The sequence below is a fragment of the Bombus impatiens genome, unplaced genomic scaffold, assembly GCF_000188095.3.
Source record: "Bombus impatiens unplaced genomic scaffold, BIMP_2.2 scf_0102, whole genome shotgun sequence".
Lineage (NCBI taxonomy): Eukaryota > Metazoa > Arthropoda > Insecta > Hymenoptera > Apidae > Bombus > Bombus impatiens.
In genome coordinates this window covers 4,859,523-4,884,767 of record NT_176521.1, presented here as the reverse complement: position 1 = coordinate 4,884,767, position 25,245 = coordinate 4,859,523, and the positions used below count along the sequence as shown (strand labels likewise).

At 40.4% G+C, this 25,245-nt stretch overlaps 2 protein-coding genes across 3 annotated transcripts in view; one reads left to right on the top strand and one right to left on the bottom strand.

The window, feature by feature from the left end:
* The window catches only part of LOC105682185, a 67,918-nt gene extending 56,202 nt beyond the window's left edge, over positions 1 to 11,716 (top strand). The window contains exons 2-3 of the mRNA XM_012394894.3: positions 8,710 to 10,223; positions 10,692 to 11,716. Coding sequence (XP_012250317.1) covers positions 8,710 to 10,223; positions 10,692 to 11,048 — 1,871 coding nt within the window. The 3' untranslated portion in view covers positions 11,049 to 11,716. The remainder of the gene's footprint in view (positions 1 to 8,709; positions 10,224 to 10,691) is intronic.
* The window catches only part of LOC100747795 (RING finger protein 17), a 310,925-nt gene extending 295,934 nt beyond the window's left edge, over positions 1 to 14,991 (bottom strand). Inside the window, exons 1-5 of one of the 2 annotated variants that reach the window (XM_012394893.3) lie at positions 14,135 to 14,991; positions 12,538 to 12,807; positions 12,375 to 12,457; positions 12,038 to 12,241; positions 11,876 to 11,956 (exon numbers count right to left, since the gene is read on the bottom strand). In XM_012394893.3, the coding sequence (XP_012250316.1) occupies positions 11,876 to 11,956; positions 12,038 to 12,241; positions 12,375 to 12,457; positions 12,538 to 12,807; positions 14,135 to 14,168 (672 nt within the window). In that variant the 5' untranslated portion in view covers positions 14,169 to 14,991. Of the gene's footprint in view, positions 1 to 11,875; positions 11,957 to 12,037; positions 12,242 to 12,374; positions 12,458 to 12,537; positions 12,808 to 13,191; positions 13,505 to 14,134 lie in introns of those variants that run through there. The other variant, XM_012394892.3, reaches the window with a different exon arrangement.
* Positions 14,992 to 25,245: the final 10,254 nt, after the last annotated feature.

Sequence of the window (25,245 nt, the reverse complement as noted above, 5' to 3'; positions counted from 1 at the left end):
TTCTCTACCTTGGAATGAAACCTTCACCTTGACACTAAAAACAAATTGAACCATCTATCTATCCCTTTGAAACTTAGGTATTTTCCTCTTCCCAAAAAGTTCAGGTCAATATACAATGAATTTCATCCTCAGAAACAAAATAATCTTATTCAACTGTGTGCAATCCAACTCCAACAATAAATTTCCAGAGCAACCCATTATTAATTTAACTAAAACCCACGTAAAGATCATCAACGTTTCTACATCCTAAATCAACACCTGCCTCTTGCACCAGAGAAGAAGAAGCGAAGTTAAAAAACAATCGTAACACAAATTCGTTGGAATCGCCAAGTAAATGAACTTGCGTGACGCTTGTACGCAATGACCATTACAGCAGTGTCAAATCCTGTAGAACAGAGTCGCTTGCCATTCCGGTAACAAGACGCAACGTTGCTCGCAGCAACTTCTTAGGAAACACACACACACACACATACACACAGTCCGTTCTTGTTTCGTCTAATTTCACAGCTCTGTATTTCCCTTAAGGACCAGTTTCGTCACAAGGGACGCGTAACGCGACGGTACACACGAATCCTGCGAACAGGATCGCGAGCCGACAACCAGGTGATCCAGCGTTCTCGGTTACTCGAGGAGAGTCCACGAGACTCGAAACGCACACACACACCGATGTCTCGCGCGACTCGCCGCTGGGACGAGTGTCGTTACGCGGCTCGTTTTCCGGTTTTAATTAAATGACGTGCGAAACGCGCGGCGCAGAGTCGCGTTTCTGGCTTCCCGGATACCTGTACTCAGACGGGTCAAAGGTAAACCAGAAATTCGTGCTGTCAACCGACTGCGTATTAACGCGCTACCGTTAGATTTTTCCATGGTTTGTTGGATTCCGGCGCACTTTTAGGTTTGACGATTTGATCGAAGAATTTGTAGTCGTTTGACATTCTGTAAAGGAATTGCATTCTACGTGCAATTTCTTTGATCGATAGATTCTGATTTCTGGGGGGAAATTATTCCTGGACTTTTTAATATGACATTCACTTTAGTCTTAGGTGTCCTGAACATTCGTCGATGTTTGACAACATTCTACAAGGGAACCTCAAGCTTTGTGATTGATAGTTTGTAATTCTTCTTCCCAGAAACTGTGGAATTTGTTTACATACATTCGAGCAGGATATCGTGTCCTATACACTACACAGTATGGACGAAATAGATTCTGCTGGAATATTACAAATTCTAACATCAACATATTCGATGGAAAATCTAATTTGGAAATTCTAGCTATCAGAGAAATAGCAGAAAATTTAGTAACTGAACCATACAGTATAATATATATATATATTATATATTGTCCGGCATTTCTCTTTAATACCTGAGAATGGAATTCAAGACCTCTATAATAAGAGATCAAGATATCTTTTGCAAGAATACAGTTGCAACAGACTTTATGTAACTCCCTGTATATTATGCACGGGACTTCCTGTTGGAATGAACTTACGGCTATAATCGCAAGGTGGTATGGAATTTAAGGAGATATTTTCCTACCTGTAACGCAAGAAAATCTCTCAATAATTTAAACGAAATAACATATTCAACGTTGCAGTATCATAAAAAGAATCACACTGTCGCTTTTACATCCTGAAACTACATTACTAAATAATTTACGGCTTTATCGTTTCTCTCCTAGAAAATTATGCTTCATTATCTATTATCGAATACGAGGATCGATGCCCCGCCAAAAAACATATAAGCCGTACAATAGCAGTTGGTAAACTTTTATTAAAGCAATTCGTTGCATGTGTGCAACAGTAAAAACAGGAATAGCGGTGCAACGAGTCTAGCTTAAATTCGTTATCGATGTTTCCAACTGTACGAGCAGACCAAACAATTTTATATTAAATTAACCCTGGCGTGGAAAGTTTAGGAATTATACGAATTACGAAAAAATTCGATTGTCTTTATCAGAGGGATGATCCGTGTCAGATATAAAGCAAATCTACGTTAACTTCTGTAAAACAAAATAATTTACGTGATATAATCTCGCTGAAGCTTGTTACCGTATGAAAAACACCTGTTAATTGAGAGTTCTAACAGATGTATTCATAGGAATGGACATCCTCGATGAGAACGATACGGATGGCATGGGGTTTAGCCTTAAAAAGAGACGCAATCAGGCCCGGTAAAATGAGAGAAAGGAAGAACAACAATCATTAATTATCGATGACGCTGAACGGGAACGTTACTAAAACGATCATCATTAAAACCTCATTTAGCCTGTGCTAATCTCGTTATTCTCGGCGGCCAGTCGTCGGCTCACCTTTTTCCGATATACCGAATCCGAAATTTTAAATGGAGGCTTTTATAACGCGCAATTATAACGCGTATTCTCTCATCTTGACGCCGGTGCGCGTACATGCGAAGGAAAAGCGAAAATACGCCGTTTCATGCGGTCGTACGCGCGCGTAACGAAGGTAATTACATGCACGCGATACGAAAGCGAAAGGGTCATTACACGTCCACTCGACGCGACAGAATACAGGTTACAAACCTGGGTCCCTTTCAATTTTTATGAAACTCACCGTCGTTCTACTTCACGTGCGCGTCCAGGATCGTGCATAGAATCGTCGCTCTTGAAAAAGCTGTTTCATTTATTTACCGTTTCATGTATTCGATGAACGTTCAAACGTTAATTCGTTCAAAGAGATTTCAATTCGATGGTTTCAGCTAAAATTACGTTGCCAATTAAATTCATTGTTTCGTCGTACTTTTATTTTATTTTCGTTAGCAAATTGAAAGTCAGTAGCTTAATCATCCTCTAGAATATTCAACTTTTATCGTAGATTAACGCTAGGATTTTACATGGCCACGTAAATATAGAACTTTGTCAAATTCGTACAACTTCTTTCAAAGCTATCCGTAATACCGAAAATCTTACGAATTATACAGAGTGGTTGGTAATTGGTGGTACAAGTGGAAAGGAGGTGATTCTACGCGAAAAAGAAGTGGAAAATATAGAATAAAAATTTTTCGTTTGAGACTTTGTTTTTCAAAAGATCGACTTTGTATTTTCGCTCGGTACGCGTGCACTTTATCACGTCTCGTTATATCGGATCTCACTGTAGATCGTTGTCTCGATTGTCGTTATTTTAAAAAATTTTTAAACAGTTTTTTACAAATTTTTATTCTATATTTTCGACTTCTTTTTTCGCGTAGAATCACCCCCTTTCCGCTTGTACCACCAGTTACCAACCACCCTGTATAATTGTTACACGCCAAACCAATTCTATTAACCGATGCTATTAATTCAGAATAATTTAAAATAATTCGGCAGAACCTCTCCGACATATTTCCTTCTCTTCTTTTCAATAAAACATCCAAACAGAATAAAAGGACAAAAGAAAACTGCCTAACAACCAACTCTGTACCAAAACACTCTATACCATGAAACTTCATCGAATAAAGGAAACAATAAACAGAGACCGTTCATCTTAAACGAAACAAGACAGAAAAATGAAGAAACGAGAAAGGTATTCAGCTTGATTGGAAACACTTCGTTCTCCACGTTCGACTCACGTGTATCCGACCTAGAGATAACAGGCGAACTGTTTCGAAACCTTACGATAGAGGAAGATACCCCCTGTTCGCCACGATTTTAATTAGTTTTCCCATTGTGCAAGAGACACGGGTTCGAAAGAGAAGAGAGGTTTGGCACCAAAGGTGGAGAAGAGCCTCTGAATTCCGTTTGCGTCTACTGAGTAGTTGTCTCGCAATGGGACTCCTCGTCTGTCACGCTTCCAGATCACGTGCCTTCGAAATAACGTAATCCGGGAGACCAATAGCCGTCAATTAATATTCCGTATCGAGATACCGATGAATCGGCACGACATTCTGCCGGACACGTCGAGTTTTCGTGTCGTGGCCACTCGCCACGATACGTTGCACAAATGTAGAAACCCGTGCAGCGTAAAGAGAAACAGACGCGGTGATCAATCCGCGGCGAGACCCGAAATATTGCAACATACCATGACTCACGAAAGTATCTGGAGTCCTAGTCATATCATGTATATGTTACACAAAACATTCTGAAATTCCATTAGCAATGTAATGTGACACGAGCGTGAAGTGTACGTGTAGCTGCGTAGTCAACGAAACGGCAATGTTTATATAAACAAAGAACAAAGACATTTGAGACGAACATGGCCAAAAAAAGACTCACGCTGTGTTGTTTTAGTTCGGAGATTAATCTGGTCACAAAAACGATGCTTTTAAAAACAAAGACTACAGAAATTCCGTTTATGATAGTGAGAAAGTATAAGATTAGTAAATTATTCTAAACTACAAGCTACAAATTAATTTCAAATGGAATAAAAGTTATATTGCCAGAGATGAGATATTACAATCTACAATGGCAATAATAAATTTAACGCGAGCATTTATGAATTTACAAAACAACCTCTTTCCTCCGTCCCCACGTACGACCGAATTAGTATAACCTCCATAATTGACAAGAACGCGTATAATCCAGCAGACGGACGTTCTTAACATTTTTTAATCCTTGAACGCTGTTAATTCCCTCTATAAAAATGAATAAACAATAACATAAAATGTCACCGGGTTTCGAGACGGACGCCGAAGAATCGAATAGTCGGGATTCGCTGTGAAATACAACGCAATTTATTATAGAATCTACAATTGAAAAAAGAAAGAAACAAAAAAAGGAAGCACAGTGAGAAAAGGGGCGAGAAAAAAATTCATTGGTTGGTCGCACTCTTGTTGGATAATAAAAATCCCGCCGCGGCCAGGTGTCTATTTTGTCTTGTTCGCGGTTCGACGGCATAAAATAAACAAAAATCCATGGACACCAGTTCGCGTAATACAAGCCTATCGTTACAATCGTAATTCAGAGACACGAGACCAACAGAATAGAGAACAACTGCTGCGGACAATTGATATCGCCTATGGAAAACAGAGCAACGTCGATATTCCCAATCGCGCGAGCCGGTAAAATTACTGCGACCGCCGGTTTTATTTATTGTATGGGCCAGGAGACGAAGGGCCGTGTCAAAAAGCGAGGCAATACGCGCTCCGAACATCCGACCAAATAAACCCGTTTCTCATTTTCCCGCCTGCGGAAAACGAAAGTTCCTTAACGAGTGAAAAACTATCGCGACGCCTTTGCCGGAAATATTAACTCGCGTGCGTGAATCGCATACGAAATTAATACTCGCCTCAGTGTGAATATACCGTGCACGAGCGGCATTAAAAAGACAAAAAGAAAAGAGCATCTGAAGCTTGGGAAAACAAAAGGTATTTGCGAGAACAAGGTAATCAAATGATAAAAAATTGAACAGGGAGAACGTTCATTAGCAGAGTCGGACGTGGCTCTACATTGTAAATTTTCGGCACGGAATTTTTAGGTTGAACAAACGACAATCTGCATGTTTGTGACGAATCGATAGAACGGTACAAGGTTATCGAGGTGTGTAATGAAATTTATTAGAAATTGGCATAACAATTGGCTTTTCCTACAAAGGAATCGAATGCTGATTGATTTTGAGATCTAGGTTTCGTCAAGATTTCATACTCTAAAATCAACTGCAAAAGTATCTACGTCACTGTGATACGAAGAAACCTGTGCCTAACTTGTATTTCTCTGTTACTATCACAAGTTTATATGTAAAACAAATAAATTTCAAGAAAACTTGAGGCTTTTGTATCCTTACAACCTTCCTATAGCCTGACAGTCCTGTATGTCTCAAATTTACCGACCAACAATCCCAAACCTACCTCGGTAAAGCGCCGATCGCTCATCGCGATAGAAAATTCGCGGACTAAAGAAATCAAACCTGCGAAGGATCGCCATTCTCTAAGATACATAGCTATCTAGCAATATCATTCAAGTACGAGTTCAACGTACTCCAAACGTTTCTCCAAAATTTTCTTCGACGAGAAACGAAGTGTCTGTGATGAGGCCAGCACGAGTGTGAACATAACTTGTCGAGCAGAATCGGGTTCGCGCGAACAAGAGGGGGAAATGCAAAAGTAAAGGGTGGAGAGGTCAAGAGTCCGGTTATCCCGAAGGAAGGTGCACATTCTTACGCAGATACAGACATAGGCGACGGCGCTTTGTAAATTTTCAGGGCAAGCACCTCTTTAGACAGGGCAAACGGAGAGAGTTACTCGCGGCACACGCGCTTTGCGGATTTTTCAATCACGTTCCGTACTGACAGGATTAATAAAGCGGCGCGCGCTACGCGGAGAGTTTCCAGACTCATTTCATGCAGAATCGAATTGGATTTCCAGGTCGGGGTCGGTGTATATCTGTGTGCAATGCAACAGAGAGACTGGGTCCCTTTGATGTGCCACGCTCGGATACCGTTGAGCTTCTTCTATCTCTGTCTATCTATAACGCGAAAACGATACCACCTAGCCACGTACTATGTTACATCGCCACTAAATAATCGGTTTATAAAAATTCATGCAGGGTACAGAGAAGCGTCGGGTTTATGGCCACACACACACATTTTCCTTTGCACCGAATACGACCATCTCTGTGACGAACAGAATCAGGCATAGCGAAGACGGCCTCCTGGCGTTCGTTTAGAGAAAGAGAATCGAGGATTGGAGGATTTTGTCTGAGATATTAGCACGTGTTCGTTATACGAGTAATATCGGGTGTTACGAATAGAGATTGTAAAAGTATAAAAATTACAAATAGATTGAGGATGAAAGTTTGAATACTGACTGAAGGTAAATATAATCGAGCACCTTTATAATATCACTCTTTAAGCGTTAACCGATCGTATACGTCGATTAAACCAGCAAAATTTCAATTTTTACTTTTTCCAACAACATGAAACTTTCATCCACAGTTATCTCTTCGCAAACATGAATTTTTTCATCGCTTTCATTTCAGCCGATAGGAATATTCCGCAACTTTCCATATAAAAATCTTTTCAAGCAATAAAGAAATGAAATCGAATGGTAGAAAATCTGTGCACATTCTCTACCAGTTCTAGATATATATATATATATATATAACTATTCATACAAAGAAATCGATATGAATGCACGAAGATAAATCAACACTGTTTCGGAAGGAGAGGTTAAGTAATCTTTAGTTTGAGTCCTAATTTATATGCCTCTAGTTGAAATTATTTGCATAGAAATAAGTACGTTCAAATCCGCCATAAACGAACGATTCTTTATACAAAGTTAAGAAATGTTTCTAATTAAAAGAAGAATAAACAAGATGAAAATCAATGCAATAACGATAACACAAAGTAACTTCTCCTATTTTTACATGAAGAACTTCTTAATTAGCTGCGCTGTGCAGTAGCTATATTGATCAAAGTCCGCGTAGTCAAGCAAAATGTTATCAACTAGAGTTAACTGTATCTTTCTTCAGAATGAACAAAGAATCGCCGCACAAATAGTTCCACCCTCCGTTTCCAAGACCTATTAATCAAAGTTAATAAATCCGTTCGAAACGTACGAACAAAAAAAGAGCCGCAAATACCTTGCAACGAAGAAGCATGAAAGAACAGCAAAATGAAGAAAACATAATTAGCTGTTAAACACGGGAATAATTGGCAACGGAATCGATCGAACAGACTCCATTTCCCAGGGATATTTGATTCAACCAGGCAGCGTACATACGTCTGCAGCAACACCAAAAGATTGAACCATTCTGTACGATCGAGCAAGACGCGAATAAAGGGGAAAAGTAGTCGTACACGCGTAGGGTTGAGGTTCGAAGCCAGAGGAGAGCAGAGCCGGAGGATTGGTATGTTTTTAGTGGTTGCAGCACTCGAACGTGCCAGGGCGAATATATCCTGCACGGCCGCATACACACACGCAAGGGAACAAACGCGCTCGCGCACTGAGTGCTTCGAATATATCAGCATGCGTGTTCGTATATAGGTACACACCGATACGGTCTTTATTCTTGCTATCTCGGTGCACGTACAAAAGCGTTGGCCAGCTCTACGAATGTTTTCCCCTTAATTTAATTTCACCAGACCGGAGTGCAGCGTACGCATTACTTCGCACGTAACCCGGCAAGAGGGAAAAGATTAAGAATAAGAAGAGCGGGAGGGAAGAAATAGGCGCGTTGAGGTATAACTATGCACGCTGGTAGCTTTTTAAAAGACCGATTAAGAAGATGTCTCGCGCGTTGCTACGAGGCAGCGTTATCGCGTTGAATTGATTCTTTTTCCCTTCTTTCTTGTTGCCTCACATACTTTCCTCCAATTTTCTGTTTTCCCCACCGCCCTCGATTTCCATTTGGTCTTTTTATCAGCTTCCCCGCACCAGGATCGTCGTAGTAATTAGAACTCGCCAGATCGTTCCTATTATTATTGTCCTTCTCTCATCGACACGCTCGCGCAACACTCGAAAACACTTAAATTTCAAAGGGACTCGTACGATACGTTTGTCAAATGCGCGACCCTCTAACCATTTCGGTACTTCAATTGTGTTAAACCATTCAAGCGTATTTTATGCAAGTTGTTTCCTAGCTTGTGATTCGCGCGCAGATCGATCTATTTACTTGGTTAACGGGATAGCCTTTTTTTGCGTTTCGTTATTTATGCCGGCTAGTTTTATTGGGTCGACAATTTTTGCATTCTCTATGCTCTATAAAATATACGTGTTTACTTAATACCTATTCTACATAGAAAAAACCTCGTACGAATTAATTTTAATTTTTTGTTACAGTGTTAACCACCAAGACTAGCGCAGCATCTTCTGATTCAAACTCGACGAAAGTCGTAGTCGACGAAGAAGATGACGAATCGTTGCCAGACATCACGCTGGAGGAATTCAAAGAAAGGTACAGGAGACTGATACCCTACATGACGTTCTACGTAGCAAACAACTACGTAAACGGGCAAAACCCGGTGTCACAAGGCACTCCTGGAAAAGAGATACAAAGTGGCCTGGTAGGAGTGAGAAAGAGCCCGCAATCGTTCGTCAGAGTGAATACCGTGCCACGAAGGACGAACAATTATCGCACGAATGTACCGAATCAAGACAAGAAATTCATTCCATCGATACAATACGATCCGCGAAACGTAGGAGCCGATAGCGACTATTTCACACCCGTGAGACACAGTTCGAAGGTCAATTATGAAGAGTACCCGATACCGTATCAACTGTATCGGGATCAAAAGGTAGCGTATCCCGAGATAACTACGGTATCCAGCCAAGCTATCCGTAAGGAGAACAGATACTATGCAAACGTGAGACCACTACGACCTTACACAACAAATGGCAGAGATCACTTGCCTAGAAAACAACCCATTAAACCTATTTACAGTAATCTACGAGATGAGTACATGCTTGATTATAATGTCAGACCAAGTACTGCTGTTAATTATCCTGCGAAGGAATTCCAAGATCACCGACAAATTCCACTACCTAACGTGTATCCCAACGTGCTGGAACCTCTACCAGCGAGTAAACAATCTCCTATGCTCGCCCTACCACGAAATCCTAACGTAAACCTACAACAAATAGTGGAAAGCTTTCAACTAAGTGAACGTTTACCAGAAACATTGAACAAGGATAACATAGACAATAGTCTAAAGACACTTGTAGAGATATTGAATATCCTTCACAGCACGAAAAAGGAAGAATTCCCGCAAATCCAAGCGTCTCCTTTAACACCAGTGGTGGCACCTCTACCACCCAGGATACCGGAGAAACCAACGAATTTCAGGGTAAGACCGCAAACGAGGCCAAAGGTAATAACCGAGACGAGATTTCAAGCTACACCAAATCCGCTATATTTGACCGATGATCCTGAACGTTACAAAATAACGTCGTACGAGGATGAAACGAAACCTAAACCACCACCTCAGTCGAATTACAACACGAACAGCTTGACCAACAACAACGTGGTGGAATATTATGTTCCTATTGTGCAAGAAATTCCAACGAAACAGAAAGAACCGTTCCTACCGACGATCAGACCGCAAACCAACGAAGATCTGACTGATCATTCCTACGCTATCACGGAGGATTTGAGTGACGATGTATTGCAACAGGAACGATATCCTTTGCCACCTGTTACCACGGAAGTTGTCCCACAGACGTCGCTAAAATATGGTGCTACCAGAGGAAAGGCTAATGTCGATTATCCGGCCTATTCTAGTATACCTCGTACGAATTTCAATTGTAAGGAGCAACGTTACAAAGGATTCTTTGGCGATCCAGATACTGGATGCCAGGTAATGTCTTTATTTTTTGTATTTTCTAATATTAAATTTCTAATAATAAAATTGATTGTGTGACGACTTATATTACAAACTAGGCAAGAATGAGTGGAACAATTAAACATAGGACGATATCTTATATAGATATAAATCGAAACTATGAAAAAAGATATGTAGAGTTATATATAAAAATTTGAAAGATCTATAAACAAATAAATTCTCATGACTAATGCCTGGATGATGTCATAAAGGTTATCAAGTAATAAGTAATGTTGATAATTTCGTTAATAAATCTATTAATTGTATTAATTAAGGAATTATTGGAACTCTCGCTCCTATTGTCGTATACAAATATTGAAAAACGATGATTGAAAAAATTTGTCTTTGCGTGATACTTGTACCACCTATTCTTGTTCACCTTGTATACAGAAATTTCAAAGTTGCTTGCGATTTCTAACAGTGATAATAATGTTGTTCTCGCAGGTATGGCATTACTGCGATCTTAATGGTGGTAAATCGTCGTTTTTATGCCCGAACGGTACTATATTCAGTCAAGTGGCGTTGACGTGCGACTGGTGGTTCAACGTGAAATGCGAAACAACAACTCAATTATACGTGTTAAACGAACGACTCTACAAGTACATTCTGCCGATAATGCCAAAGTTCCCGGAGGACTTCACCGGTCCGGAAGTAGATCGGTATTTAGAACTCAAATTTAAAGAGATGGAGGCGAAACTGAAGGAGAAAAAGCTGAAGAAACAGCAGGAGGAGAAAGAGAAAGAGAAGCAAAAAGAAAAACTCAAGGATAAACAACAAACACAGGAGAAAGAAAATGAATAATCGATATGTCTAGATCCTAGTTAAATTATTGTAATTTTGCTGATTCAACTCTAGTACGTATTTAACGTATATACCTTGTTGCCATTATTTGTTATAAATAGCAGTGAACGATTGTAGGTTGTGTCTCTTACACATCATTGGATGTGGAGAAATTTTGTGAAACTCAAAAATGTGCAATATTTTTATTATAGGTTTGTGTGTGATTTATTCTTATATATATAGTGTATTTTATAAGAAAAGTTTGGTATAAGATCTCTAGATTGAAGAAATCAAATTACTACATTATTACTGTAATGAAATATTTAATATGCAGTATCTAATTATTCAAGCACTTAAAGCAACTGGAAATGCAGGAACTGGACACATATGGAACAATCGATAATGTCAATAAGTATTTTTCTTCCCTCTAGTCATATTTGTATTATGTAATTATTTATGACAGCATATATTCTTTATTACTTTATAAAAAAAAGTTTGCATTTATACATGCATTTCACAGACAAATAACAGTCTTCTATATATTAGGTATATATCATATATGCAACATATTATACTCAATTATAAACAAGTATGACGATAAATTAATTTGAAAATTTCTGCTACTTCAGAGAACAGTTTGTACAATTAATTATATTGCAACAAATTGATTCTACGATAATAATTAATATTTGTACTTAATACTTTGTTGCAAGTACATAATAAAATTATTTATTTACCATTTAACATGAATATTTTTCTTTATTATGCATGCACTATAATTCCTAATAATCTGCTCTAAGATCTAATAACCTTTCCATAATAAGAATAAAAAATTAATTTAAACTTACCTTTTGCACCTGCTGAACCCTCTTGAGATTCTCACTCACACGGTCAAACACGTCGTGGAATTCAGTCATCAGTTTATTGTTCTAATAAACACACGAATAAAACTATATTATTTCTTTTCAGTGTCACACTAATAAATTGTTTACATCGGTTATAATACAAACCTGTTGGCTTAAAGGAAAATAATTATGTTGTTTATGTAATTGTATCATACAATGCGAACATCCAGCTATATCACAATTTTCACAGTAATATCCTATCCGTTCAAGACACTGTTCTGAGCAAGTATTTTTTAAAATGAAGGAATTTTCATTATTTTCCTCCGTTAGCACGACCTTTGAATGATTTTGTAGCGCTTTCCCATGAATCTAATATAACATAAAGATAAAACTAACTATGACATACATACTCTTATAATTTATAGAAAATGCAATCAATGATACATCCCCAAAAACAAACAAATAATAATGTAATAAAAAGCAGTTGTAATAAGCAATATACCTTGGAATAACAAATATGACAAAAGAGAACGTTACATTGTTGGCACTTTAGTGTTGCTTGAATTCCACATTCAGAACATAAACCTGAAAATGAAGGATACTTCATTGTAACTTAAAGCATCGTTTAAAAAATATAATTTCTCCTTCTCTAATATGATACGGACCTTGTATGCTCTGTTGCTTTGATTTAGAAGTAGAAGGTTTACAAAAAGAAATATCTTGATCATCTGTATTAATTGGTCGATTATGTGACATGACTATTAATCCCAAAGCATATATGTTTAGAGGTAACTGAAGTATATTATTATTGTCACACTCTGAGATTATATTGCATATAGGACAAGGTTGATTAATAAATGATTTAGCACATTTATCACATATTATATGTCCACAGTCTAATAACAAAGGTATTGTACCACGCATAGGAACAAATGCTGAAACAAACAAGATAAAGCTTTCTTAGTATTTTTTCTAATCATACTTTACAAATGGCATGAGTAACACAAATCTAAACAATGCTATCAACCTTAATTTATATATTATTCTAACCTCTGGGATATCATTTATATTATAATTACAAAGGAAAGTAGCAGGCATACTTCTTGTGTAAATTTCCTGTTTTTCCTTATTATAAAATGTCATTAACAAAAATATATGTTCATGGAAGTAGATCAAAAGATTTTTACAATACGATTGTTGAAATCACATTACAAAAGGTTAAAAATAAGTATTTCGCTTAGATTTAATATGTACAACATGTAAATAATCGAAAGAATAAAACACCGGCAAGTAAATGACTCGAGAACGTGAATGATTACCTTCAAAAAAAAATTGGTGTTTACATTGTGTACAAAATACATTTCGAAGTTTTGTAGGTGGAAAATTGTAATTTTGAATATACTTGAAATTTTTTCTGAACTTCATTTTATTCATAATGAATAACTCGTACGATCACCAATTTCAAACACTCACTAATCGAATCAACGAACCTCTTTAGTTACACGCCACGATACGACACGCGGAACTCGAAGCGGCACACATTTGAATTCTGTCCCAGTGGCGGCACAAGACTTTGAGTACCCGCGCAATACACCTTTTAAATAATAGAGTAAAATATCTCTTACAAACCTAATAAAGCAAATTCAAATTAATTCCGACAGACAAAACGTAGTAAAAATGTGTACTTTGATTGAATATTATATTAGATTTAGCACAATTACAAATTTATGTACTACATACTTTGTGCACTACGATTCTACATCGGTGCTAGATATGACATCTATAAACAACAAAAGTATTCCGAAACATTTTTTGATAAATAATACCTTAATTTATAATATTTTGATTTTGTATTAAAATAAAGAACGCTAGAACTTAAAATAATTTTTTTATATTATATTATTGTTTGGTAAAATGTTAAATATAATAGAATAAGTTATAAAAGTTTTATTATATATAGTAAACCACATGTGATATCTTCAGCCATATTTGAATTTACTTACATTCGTGGAATTTTATGTATACACATTGCTTACGTTTTTTTCTTTCATATTATCGTACTATATATCATACTGTTTTTTAGTACAAATATATTACTTATAAAGTTACTCGCAATGATACACACACATATATATAACAATATAACATATTTTACTATATTTATTAAAAGTGTTATATCGTTCATAAGAATACTTCGCTTTCCTTACTTCATAATTTACAATTTTTCAGAAGAAACATAAAATACAAAGATAATAAAATTACCTAATACTTGGAAACGTATAATAACGAATTTCATAATTCTTCAAAATCAATTTAAGCTCACTATCCATTGAAAATGAAGAATCGGTGCAATTTGGCACGAACTTCAATAGATCATGTGATCGGTAACATCTGAGTAGAAAACCGGTGCAATTGTAGTCACGTGATTACGAACGCCTCGCGATTCTCAAGGCAGATGCCGCTGCAATCTTAAGAAGTGCACAATTTGGCAAAAACATAAAAAGTCAGGTGGATAAACCGCGGAGTTGTGTTGGACCCATTGGATTCTAGGCGCGGTCGCGTCCAAAGATCCGTTATGATCCCATCTAGCGCGAACGCTTCAGCGAGCAACAGAATCGTAAACCTTGAACGCTATACTTCAGATACGTATTATTCTTGTATGATTTGAAATATAAACCTCAGTCTAAAAGCTCCGTGATCAGTAGACACAAACCTACAGTGAAGTATCTAATATTCATGTATGTCATAAGGCGAAACGATATCTTCGTCTGCCTTTTACAAATAAGAAGAGCATAATGTCATAAAAATGAAAATGCCTGATGTAAGTACGAATGTTTCTAAATGCGTATCTTAGAAATACTATCTGTTTTGTTGCTTTTCAGTCGTAGGTTTGCTATGCTTGTATATTTACGATAAAGGTCAGATAAATCAGTTTTGTTTAGAAAAGAATGTACAAGTTCATCATTAGAAGAGTATAAATAGAAAGTTAAGCTACGACTTTGTATCCTTCGATGTTTGCACGGTAAATATGCGATATTCTGTAGAATTTCCTCCTCGTTGATTTCCAGTTTGATCGTCCTAAATTATTCCTTTGAAATTTTCAACATAGAATTAAAAATGAAACGAGAAGAACATTATACGCATTAAGGAGCATACGAATATGTTAATTATAGAAAATTATATATTTATGTAAAAATTCATATCGTATTTTCAAGCGCAGTGACAAGAAGCATAAGTATAGATTCAAGTTTTAAATTACAATTTGTACACTCATAGTATGTGATAGTGCTCAGTCATAGCAAAATGTGATTCTAGGTCCAAGCTCCTCTAGAAAATGCAATATTATTGCATTTCAGAAATAATTGCACCGACCGATATGACTCTAAGTAAAATTACCAGAGATCCAGCCAGCGATTATTCGAGTTTTTATCTTTACGTAATCGGTGCGATCGCGCGCGGCCTGAACCCGCCGCAAGCCATAGGATAGGTGAGGCAAGAAGAAAGAGGAAGCGAGATATCGGATTTAGGCCGGCGCGGCGCTCGAAACAACAGTATGTATGTAGAGGCGGAGCGGTCTCTGGACTAGGCAAGCCGAGCGAAAGAGCTGTGGCAAGGTCTAGGCTGGCTGGCATTCAAGGTCGCGTGCACAGCGCAAAAGCCCCTGGATCTATCCCCGCTCCAGATTTCTAGCGCCCTTTGCCTCTCACCTTCTTTGTCGCTCAATCGTACGTGTATACACATTTCACCTTTCTCTCTCTCTTTTCCTCTCTCGCTCACTCTTTCGCAGCTACTCCCTTCTCCTCGACCAATCGAGCCTTCTCTCTCTCCCTGCTATTTTCCTCTTGCTGTCCTTCTCGCTCTTTCTCTTTGCCCCTCTACGAGTCGCCTGACGTTTCCCTCTCACACAGTCTTGCCCTTTCCGCGTGCAACATCGATTTACCCATAAAAATTCCCCGTGCTCAACTCTATTACTCGTCTATTACTTCCTGGCTGATGTTCGACGTTTCCCATTCCCGGATTCACCGTTGTAATACGCGACAAAGGTATGATTGATCCGCGGGATGATTTAGCAGCGGTAGCGTGGCCTGGCGTTGCTTGAAATCATTTATTTACATTGCCTTCCCGTACATCCGCGTATACATATACGTAGGTCAAATGCGTGTACCATCGCTACGCTTAACTTGTTAGATAAAGAAGAAGAATGTAAGTAGCCGCGTAGCGAAGACACGGAACCCCAGGCTTGCGCGAACGAATTATTCGAGCCCGCCTTTGACTCGCACACTTGCACGAATAAAGTAGTAGCGTTGAGTAAAAGAGAGTTTTCTGGAAGCTGTTTGCTCGTGTTCGAACGAACCGTAATTGTGTGCGGGTCAAGTTCAATGCGTCATTATGAATGTTAAAGAACTGGCTACGTGAGCATTAGTCGTTAGATTTATATCGGTAGCGTAAAAACAACTAAATTGTTTATGAAACGCTGTTAGGATGTCGAAATTGCTTATTACGTGTAAGACTCAAACATACGAGTAAGAAATCTCATTACAAATAAACTATATAGTGTTCGGCATAATAGACAATGTCCCATTCATCTATTCTCGTTTATTTTATCTCAAAGGCAAAAAGGAATGCGGAGTAGGACGCTAGATGTTTCTTTTGAGCGTGACACAGCTTCTGGGAATTACTTGTAGTCAACAAAGCAGCGATATATTGTGCTTCAGAAGAGGGATTTTCATAGGTAAGAAACATTAGAAACAGGATGAAATTTACTCTAGCACTTTGCGTGCGTTTACACTCCATTTCAGTATGATATATTTAACCATGGAAATTCTTACAAAATACGATTCCGGGCTTAAACGTCGTCGTTATTTATTTCGAATCTATTCCATCAAATTTCAGTACTGCTCCGAATGTATTTGGTCTTGACACTCCATAGTCACAGTATCTCAACTCGATCCTACATTCAATTCCGTTGACCTAGATTAAACGCTAGTCGAAGTGGCAGATATTCATAGGCCATTCCCCGTTTCCCTCCAGCTATATCGCTGTTGAAAGAAACAGATACATCGACGTATGTTTTACAATTGCGAAACGTATCCTGCAACGCTCATCAGCGTGGTATAAATGCAAGGTGAAGCGAGATTTTCGATTAGGCTAATATGGATGCTGCGCGAGCAGAGAATTCCTTGTCGCAGGACTCGTATCCGCTCCCACAGGGAGAAATAGAGACGGAGAAAGAGAGAGAAATTAAGAGAAGCGGAACAAGGGAGTGTGAAATAGTGGAATAGACCGGACTGCAAAAAGGAGATCAATGAATAATTTTGAAGTAGTGAACGGACGAAAAGCCATCGATTGAAATTTTCATCGTGCTTTCGCACGCGCATGTTCGTTCAATTATTTATTCACGGAATAACGAACGAAGAAGCAGATAAGTGGGGTTGGCGAGCAAACGAACGAAGAAGCGAACGGCGCGTGGTTCGACGAAAGAAACTAAAATGGCAAGAAGGAAAGAGCGACGACACATTGAACGGTTTTCGGACGTTATGGAAAATTGCAGGCGAGGTTACGTCGTCGAAAGGTCTCGAGCTAATCCTGTCGAGTACCTCTGACGCGACGCGACGTTCGAACTCGGCGGAGAGATAACTTGGGATATAGCTAATTTCATATTTGGCGTTCACACGTCGAATTTAAACGAGCACACGTGGCCGCGTCGCGTCACGTTATTATTAGGTGTCTGCAGCTCGTATAAAGCGTAGCCAGTGGTTTCTAGTGAATTTCAGTCTGACATCCAGCCGTTTTGTGTTTTAATATCGCGGCGTTCACGTTCGCGTCACCGTGCCGCCCACGCTTTAAATTCATTTCACGAAGTGCAGCAGCGTCGGGTTTGAAAAAGGGCGACGCACATGTCGTTCTCGACGTTTCCAATGGCAGGTCGCGTTACACAAGCGCGTGGAATTACAATATCGGATTTCATTTTCCGTCATAGGACCGGAGATTTCTCGGAGAAAGAGCCGGCGGAATGCTTCCGAGTGAAATTCGCCGCGCGATGAACGGTTTTGCACGATCACCGCTCCTCTTGTCCTCCTTTGCAACAAGTATATTCTATACTAAGACCGGAGCACCCAGCTAGGATGATAGGCGTTTCCTTTAAGCAAAATATAGTTGGCTGAAGATGGTTTCAGAAACCGAAGTGAGCGATGTACCGTCTCGACGCGAGAATACGACGTGTTTATCAAACCGTCTGGTCTCTTGGAACAGGAATTGGCTTCCAAATAATGATAAACTGCCGACTTTTATTATTCTGGCTACGTATTTCTATAATAAGATTTCTCCATCCCGTTGAACTAGCGAAGAACGAGGTATAACATTACACGATATATTTTGGACATTCTAACAGCCTGTTCGGATCGATTCATTACGCATACTGTTCATAAGAAATAGAATTGTACTAGCAATGATATTCATCTAATTCAAGCTGACTCGACACTCGGTCATCCTCGCTTTTCTGACTGTAAAAGGGAATTTTTATCAAGCCGCCCCGTTATTTGACTCTCTGTTTGAACACCGATACTGGAAGCGCGAACGCGTGAACTTCGTATTAGAAATCCGCGCGTTCACGAAACAAGAAACGATAATAAAAGCAGACGAGTTCAGGCTGGAATCAACTGGTTGAATTCCGCAGGAATTTTCGAGGCTTCCCCAACAGGCAATAACGAGGATTCGGCCTCGTTTATCACCACTTGTAGCTCTACTCTGGCCGGCCGAACCGTTTTCTCTCGCTCGTGTTCGCAAAAGGAAGAAGGCGCGACTATTATCTCGTTCCTGCGACGACCGCTTGGTCGGGTTGCGACGCTACGTAACCCTCTTTCAGCCCTTTATTTTCAGGCCGTTTTCACACGTATCGCTACTACCACCATCGTCGCCACCGTCAGTATCTCTTTCTCCCTTTCACCATTTTTTCTTGCTCTATTTTCTCCGCTCTGTTCACTTTCCAGCGAATCGAGAACTCGACGACGAGCACGCACGCGCGCACGTTCATGTTCGTGTAAAAGCTATCCCATTCTCTTGCAACTATACGTGGAACTCCTGTTTTCCGATGCACGAAGCAGACGTTTGTCTGGCACGCGACTACTCGGCTTCTTCCACGTCCTCATTCTACTTTTGCTACGCCGACGCACAGCTGATTCTTCTTTCTCGGTTCTGGTCGGATAGTATCTTGTCCCTCGAGGGTAAAAGCCGACTGCGTCGCGGAAAGTCAATGAGACAGCTGTGGCTGTGACCAACTCCCTCAATGGCTGATTATAACAAACTCTGCCGATGGATCGATTAGAAACCGGATTTATCTTCCCTTTTATCACGTACAATTACTCGATCGTGATCCTGGTCTCTTCATTGAATCCAGTTTTCCTTAGTTTATACGATAAAGACGTGGCTAACGGTGATGAGCGTTGCTTTACCTCGGCAGGCTTTTCATCAGTCCTCGACACTGTAAGATACATCCCGCGATAAGAAGAAAGTTTACGGAGATAGCTGACGTATTAATTAGCCGGCGCGTATTAATCTTCGTCGAGTAATCGAAACAAGTAACGAACGTCGTGCCCGTCATCGCGGTACACTGGCGCGAAACTTTTAATATTTCATGGTGTCATTTCCTCCTTTTTACTCCTTTCTTTGTCCTTTTTCCTTCTTTCTTTTTTTCCTTTTTATTGAAAACTCGTGCACAAGATGGACAATAACGCTGGGGCATCGATAGATTAACGACAAGATCGAATCCATCGTAACGTGGACGGGGAGTAACGCCGGGGAAAAGGAAATTAACAACTTCTCTTTTTCCTCGATCGTCAATTTTATTGCGACTTCTCGCCTCCACTCGGCAGGCAGATTCGTCCTGGCTAGATGATTGCATGGAATTTACTCGAAAGACCCAAGATATGCCCGATACACACAACGAAGAAGATGACGAAATGAGAGTGGTCGATAGCTGCACGACGCTCTTTCCAGTATTCCGTTTTCCTCATCCCCCTCAGCTCTTCTCCTTACTCCTTCGTGGAACTCACTCCAGTTTCCATGCGAACGACGGCCCCGTGCTTCGCTTTCTTCGCAGTTTAACGTAACATCTATACAAGTTCGTTGCGATACGTGTTCCAATGCAACCGTACAGCTACATTGTCGAAAGCAACAATGACGACGACTTGTTTTTCCTCCTTCGCGTCTCTGCTCTCTTTCAGTTTCTTTTTTCCCGCCGCTGTTCCTCTACGTTTCTAATACGACCAAATGGGCTACGTCCTTCGCATAGACGAGAGCGTTAAACAATGAAATCTCTCAATTATGGTAAACCGGTAAACCGGTAAATTAGACGACAGATGGGTTTAATGACCGGACGTTGAAAGAAGTTGTGTTTGGTAGAGATCTAAGCCTTCTCGCACGATGAATTAATGTTATCAGCGAGGTTTAAGTCATCACGAATTTACTATCATTTGTATCATCTTCTTCTAATAAAGACGAAGTCTGCCATATTATTTTGACAGATAATTTCTTTCATCTTCAAGTAACTTGCGTAATTTCATGATGTACTTTGGGAATGATCGTAGAATTCGATTCTGTAAAGTTTAAAGCAGATCTCTTCGATGTGAAATACATATTCTCCCCCTTACGTCGGTGTAAATATTCAAAATTCTTTGATGTGATTTGTGAGTCATTTCGTGGAATACCCATATGTTAATTTTGCAACGTTTCCATACAGATTTTACACTCAAATTGCTTCATTTCTTTCATCGTTCATCATAACTTCGGTTTTGAAATGAAGACGACATTGTATCTGAATATTCTGTATATCGTTACATCCTGTTTTGAATAATTCGTGATCTTCTGGCATTCTGGCATTTTTCAACGTCTACAGATATTTCGCAATTAACGATCCCTCGAAAGCACGTTTAGTAATTCTATCCTTCTATCATACTCGGTAGATACTCGTACTGACACTTTCGTAGTCATGATTTTTAATGTTTGCGATGGTAGAAAACATGCTATTAATAAAATCTTGTTATTAGTCGAAGAAAATACGAGGAGAAACGTTTCCTGAGGAGATATTTCTGATATATTCCGCGGAAACTTGTTGTAGAAAGCAACTTCCACTAAAAGCCGCTTCAAATATTGCATAAAACTTTAATTTATTATAACGAGTGTAACGACAAGAAGAAAATAAAATCTCCATTTTTCGCTTCAGCGACGTACAAGCAGAAGCTTGCAGCAACTAAATTGGAATTTCGAACCATTTCAATCCACTCGAAACGATTCAAACTGTCTAACTGCTTTAATATTTTCTTTATTCCATTCTAGAAACAAAATATCTGTGGGGCAAATTGAAAAATCTCTTTGACCCTTTGCAGGAGTATATTTGTTCTCAGTCATTGAAACAAAGAGCCACTCTAACTCAGCCTACCCAAGCAACGCTCTGACGAAGGAACGTCGTACATCGATAAATATTTAAATATATCGTATATTAAGTTTAGAACAAATGCTATTCCTGGCTCGAAGAGGAAACTGAAATTGGTATAACAAGATGTCATCGGACGCTAACTGGAATATTCAACTCCATTCATCCCACGCACTGAATATAACGTAATATCACGATCATTTATTCTCATTTTTATCAAGCTTTCTCAACGATGAAACGTTGAATAGTTGTAAGACTTGAAAGCTTGCACGAGCTACATGAACATTTCCTCCTATTATATTATTACTGTTCATCCAGTACTAAATAATTCCAATCAGTATAGCAGCCATGTCTGAGCGCGATACGATGGTACGAGCGCGAAACAATCCAAAATGAAAGATAGCAAATTCTCGACAGAGTTTGTTTTCAGTCCTTTTTTTCTGTCCGCGAGCGCGATGTTTGTACGTTTGGGTTTGGCAATCAGCGAATATTTGCAGATATTTCCCAAATTTATTAACGCACGCTTTTCGTGTCGAACGCAGTGAAAACATTTCGCATTTCGATAGTCCTTCGCGGTTCGGCTGCGTCGATAGCATCGTGTTGCGTTCGCGAAGGAGGTGCGAAGCACAGTGGCCAGAACGTTGTCCTCGCGAATTCATTTCCTCCGTTCCGAGGAAGGTCTTCAGATGTTCGATTCGATACGACGTTCCATTGAAAAAACGTGATTGGAATAAAATAGCGAATCGTTCGAATCTTCAGACAGAATAGGAGCAACAATAGCCGGCGTGTAGAATCTTTTTCTTTACTTTTGTTCTTTTCTTTTTTACAGTCGCGTCTTTACCCTGATTGAATTTACAATTTTTGAGATGGAAAATTGCACACGAGCGATCGCGTGTATCACGGACCGGGGCGTCGATTCATCGCAGCCACGCAATTTGGCATAGCACGTGCTGTTAGCAAACCGACGCGACGGCTACAAATTGATGCCCTCTGGGCCCAATGTCGGTAAATTAATAGAGCCAGCGTTAAGTTCAATCGATGATGCGCAATAAATTGATGAAATCGTTATTGCACAGTCCGGTATTATTTAATCAGCGATGCACACTTCATTCAAGCACAATTTTCTGAATAACCGTGTATAACTAGATGCTCGAATAACACTCCGGAGCCTGGTCCGGCCATTGTTCATCGACGTCGATGATACACTGTAGGACGCTTCATGCTACCGCGCTTCGTTAATGACACCGACCCCCTCGGTGTATCGCGACGTCCCCGGAGAGACACTTGCGTCACAATCGTCCCCGCAGCGTCTTCGTTCGTCGGCTATTTTTTCTCCCCTTGCGATACGTCGAGCTTTTACCTTCTTCTAGTCGAGTTTTTCCACTTTATTGTCGTCCGAGTGCCAAATATGCGAAGCTGCCAGCAAACCGTATCGCGGAATCGTGCGATTCGAAATTGCCCCAAAAAAGGGAAGATGAATATTTCCCTTTCCTTTAGAACGGCATGGGAAAGATACGGCTACGTGACAATGATCAGAGAATTCCCTTTCGCGAGTTTCCTCTTCCATTTTTCTTGTTCAACACGAAACTTTCATGCGATGGCCTTTGTTCTTACGTCCGCATCTTGGACCTAGTTCCACGTTACACGTACTCGCTGGTCTTGATAAACTCGTAAGCGTGCGCGTGACAGGTAATAGGTAACAGTTATTCGCAACGGCTCGGTGAAAATCCCGGGAAGTTTATTAAAGGCCTGGCCTCTTGACGCGCACGGCAAACGAAAAGTTTCATTTGAGTATACGCGAGTCGGCGTACCACCTAAGTCTACAGTATTCTGCTTCTTTTAATTCCTCCTCTTCCACTCGTCTTTTGTCCACGATTTTTATCTCTCGAACCGGGGGCATCGTTGTAATACAGTTAGTTAACGACCGTCTCCTCTCCGTATACTTCGACCGTATACTTCGAATAAGGAAAATCCAACGTCGCCTGGTTTTACCGAAACATTTGGAAGAAGGCACAATCCCACCGAGAAACCGGAGTAAATACTTTATTTCAATCTTTAGAGGCTCCGTGTCTCTTATCTAAAAGGGTAGTCACAATGCAATCTTTTCAATGAAGTACAGAGTACCCCTTCACAGACGTGCATTTAAGATCCGCGAATGTTTTGCGGAGGAGATGTAAACCGACCGTTATATTCGTTAATCCACTCTTGACGCAGTTAACGATCAGAGCGAGAGAGGGAGAGAATCCTTGGAAACAGTACAATGCGATCCAAGGCACGCCGTGAGACGCGCTCGGCCTTGATAGCTTTCGATGTAATCTGAAATTAATGCACGTTACGAGTTACGTGGTTGAAGCAGCGCATAAGCGTCACGAAGACTAAAAGAAATTTAAGATGCCACGGGACCCGGCCTGAATACAAATTAAACGCAGAGATGGTACACGTGGCCACGGTCCCTCAAAAATGGATAATACGCAAATTCCTTTCTCCGGTCACGCAAATCCAGCTAAGCTACGTTCTAAACTCTCGTCGAACGTTGTACTTTCCTTCGGACATACAGTCTCTTTTTGCAAATTAGAGCGAGTCCGACAGGATCATCCCGGTTGACATGGAACCGTTGTCCAGCGTGTGATCTCGAACTTGCACCGACACGACGTGACCTTACGACTTCCAATGGTCTTGTCGTTTCGAGGACACGCAAAACTCACATTCCTTTCAGCTGTTAACACGCGAGACTCACTTGTAACGATAAGTATATGCGATAATTCGCTAATCGTAAGCGATTTAAGATCATAGCGTTTGTTCTACGAATGTTTCGACGAAAGATGACGCGTTTAACAGCGGATCGTTTGTTAACGAGCTTTCAACATCTTCCTAACCCTGCGTCAATATTAGAGTAACGACGCGGCTCGTGAGCTGTCAGCTATTAGTAGTTAGTTACCATTCGCGTGCCGCCGCTGCTCGCTGTGGAAGATCCTCATTTAGGACGCGCCGTGTCCTTACGAGACTTACGACGTACACTCGCACTTGAACCGTTTGTCGACCAGAACACGCGGAGTGACTGCGATTCAATCGGAACATTACAACTAAGATTAGCGACACATTTTTAGAAACGCATATAAGTTCTCTCTTATGCGTAGGGTTATCGTGCTGAAGCACACGGAACGCATATGATTGCACCGATAGGATTACCGAGTCGCAGAACATTGGTTACGTTACGGTTGACAATACCTACGAATCGTGTAACGCACAGAGGGATCTCAGAAGCTTCGCTAGAAATGCATGGAGCCGACCGTTGTAACATCCAGGTTCTTTCCCGTGGTGATCGTGTAACATGGTACCGATGGATAGGGTAGACATGGATGGAGCGATAATATCGGCTGCGTTTCGTTCGGCCACGAGCGTGCGAGGAACTCGAGGGCGAAAACCGCAGTCGAACCTCGGCGACGTTCTCAGTGGTCAACTTCGAACACAGATAGGACAGTGGCTCGGAGAGTAGCGAGAGCTTGTGGACGAAGATGAACAGGATACGCGCAGGCGGAATGGGGGTAAATAGACGAGCGGAGGAATAGAAGGAGAGGGTGAGAGAGGGTTAAACAGAAAGCGAGAGGAAAAGAGAAAGAGGAATAGGGTGAGAGGGTGAGAGGGTCGAAGGCGAGAAAGATAGAAGAGGGAGGCAGGCGCGTGAAGCGAGATAGAAGAGAAACAGATAGATTAATAGAGAGAGGGAGAACCGTGGCAGGTGCAGGAGAGGATTCGCGTACGGGCGGGTTAGTTGTGCGTACCAATCGCGGGTGCAGGGTACGTCCGCAGGCACGCAGGAGGAGGCGAAAACCGGGCACAGCCCCAGGAGCGGAGGGTCCCGGCGAACGGGGCAAAACCGCCCACGCTGCTTCCTGGGGACCGGCGCGCGTCTGCTCGCGCTGCGACGAGTGCAACGCATTGA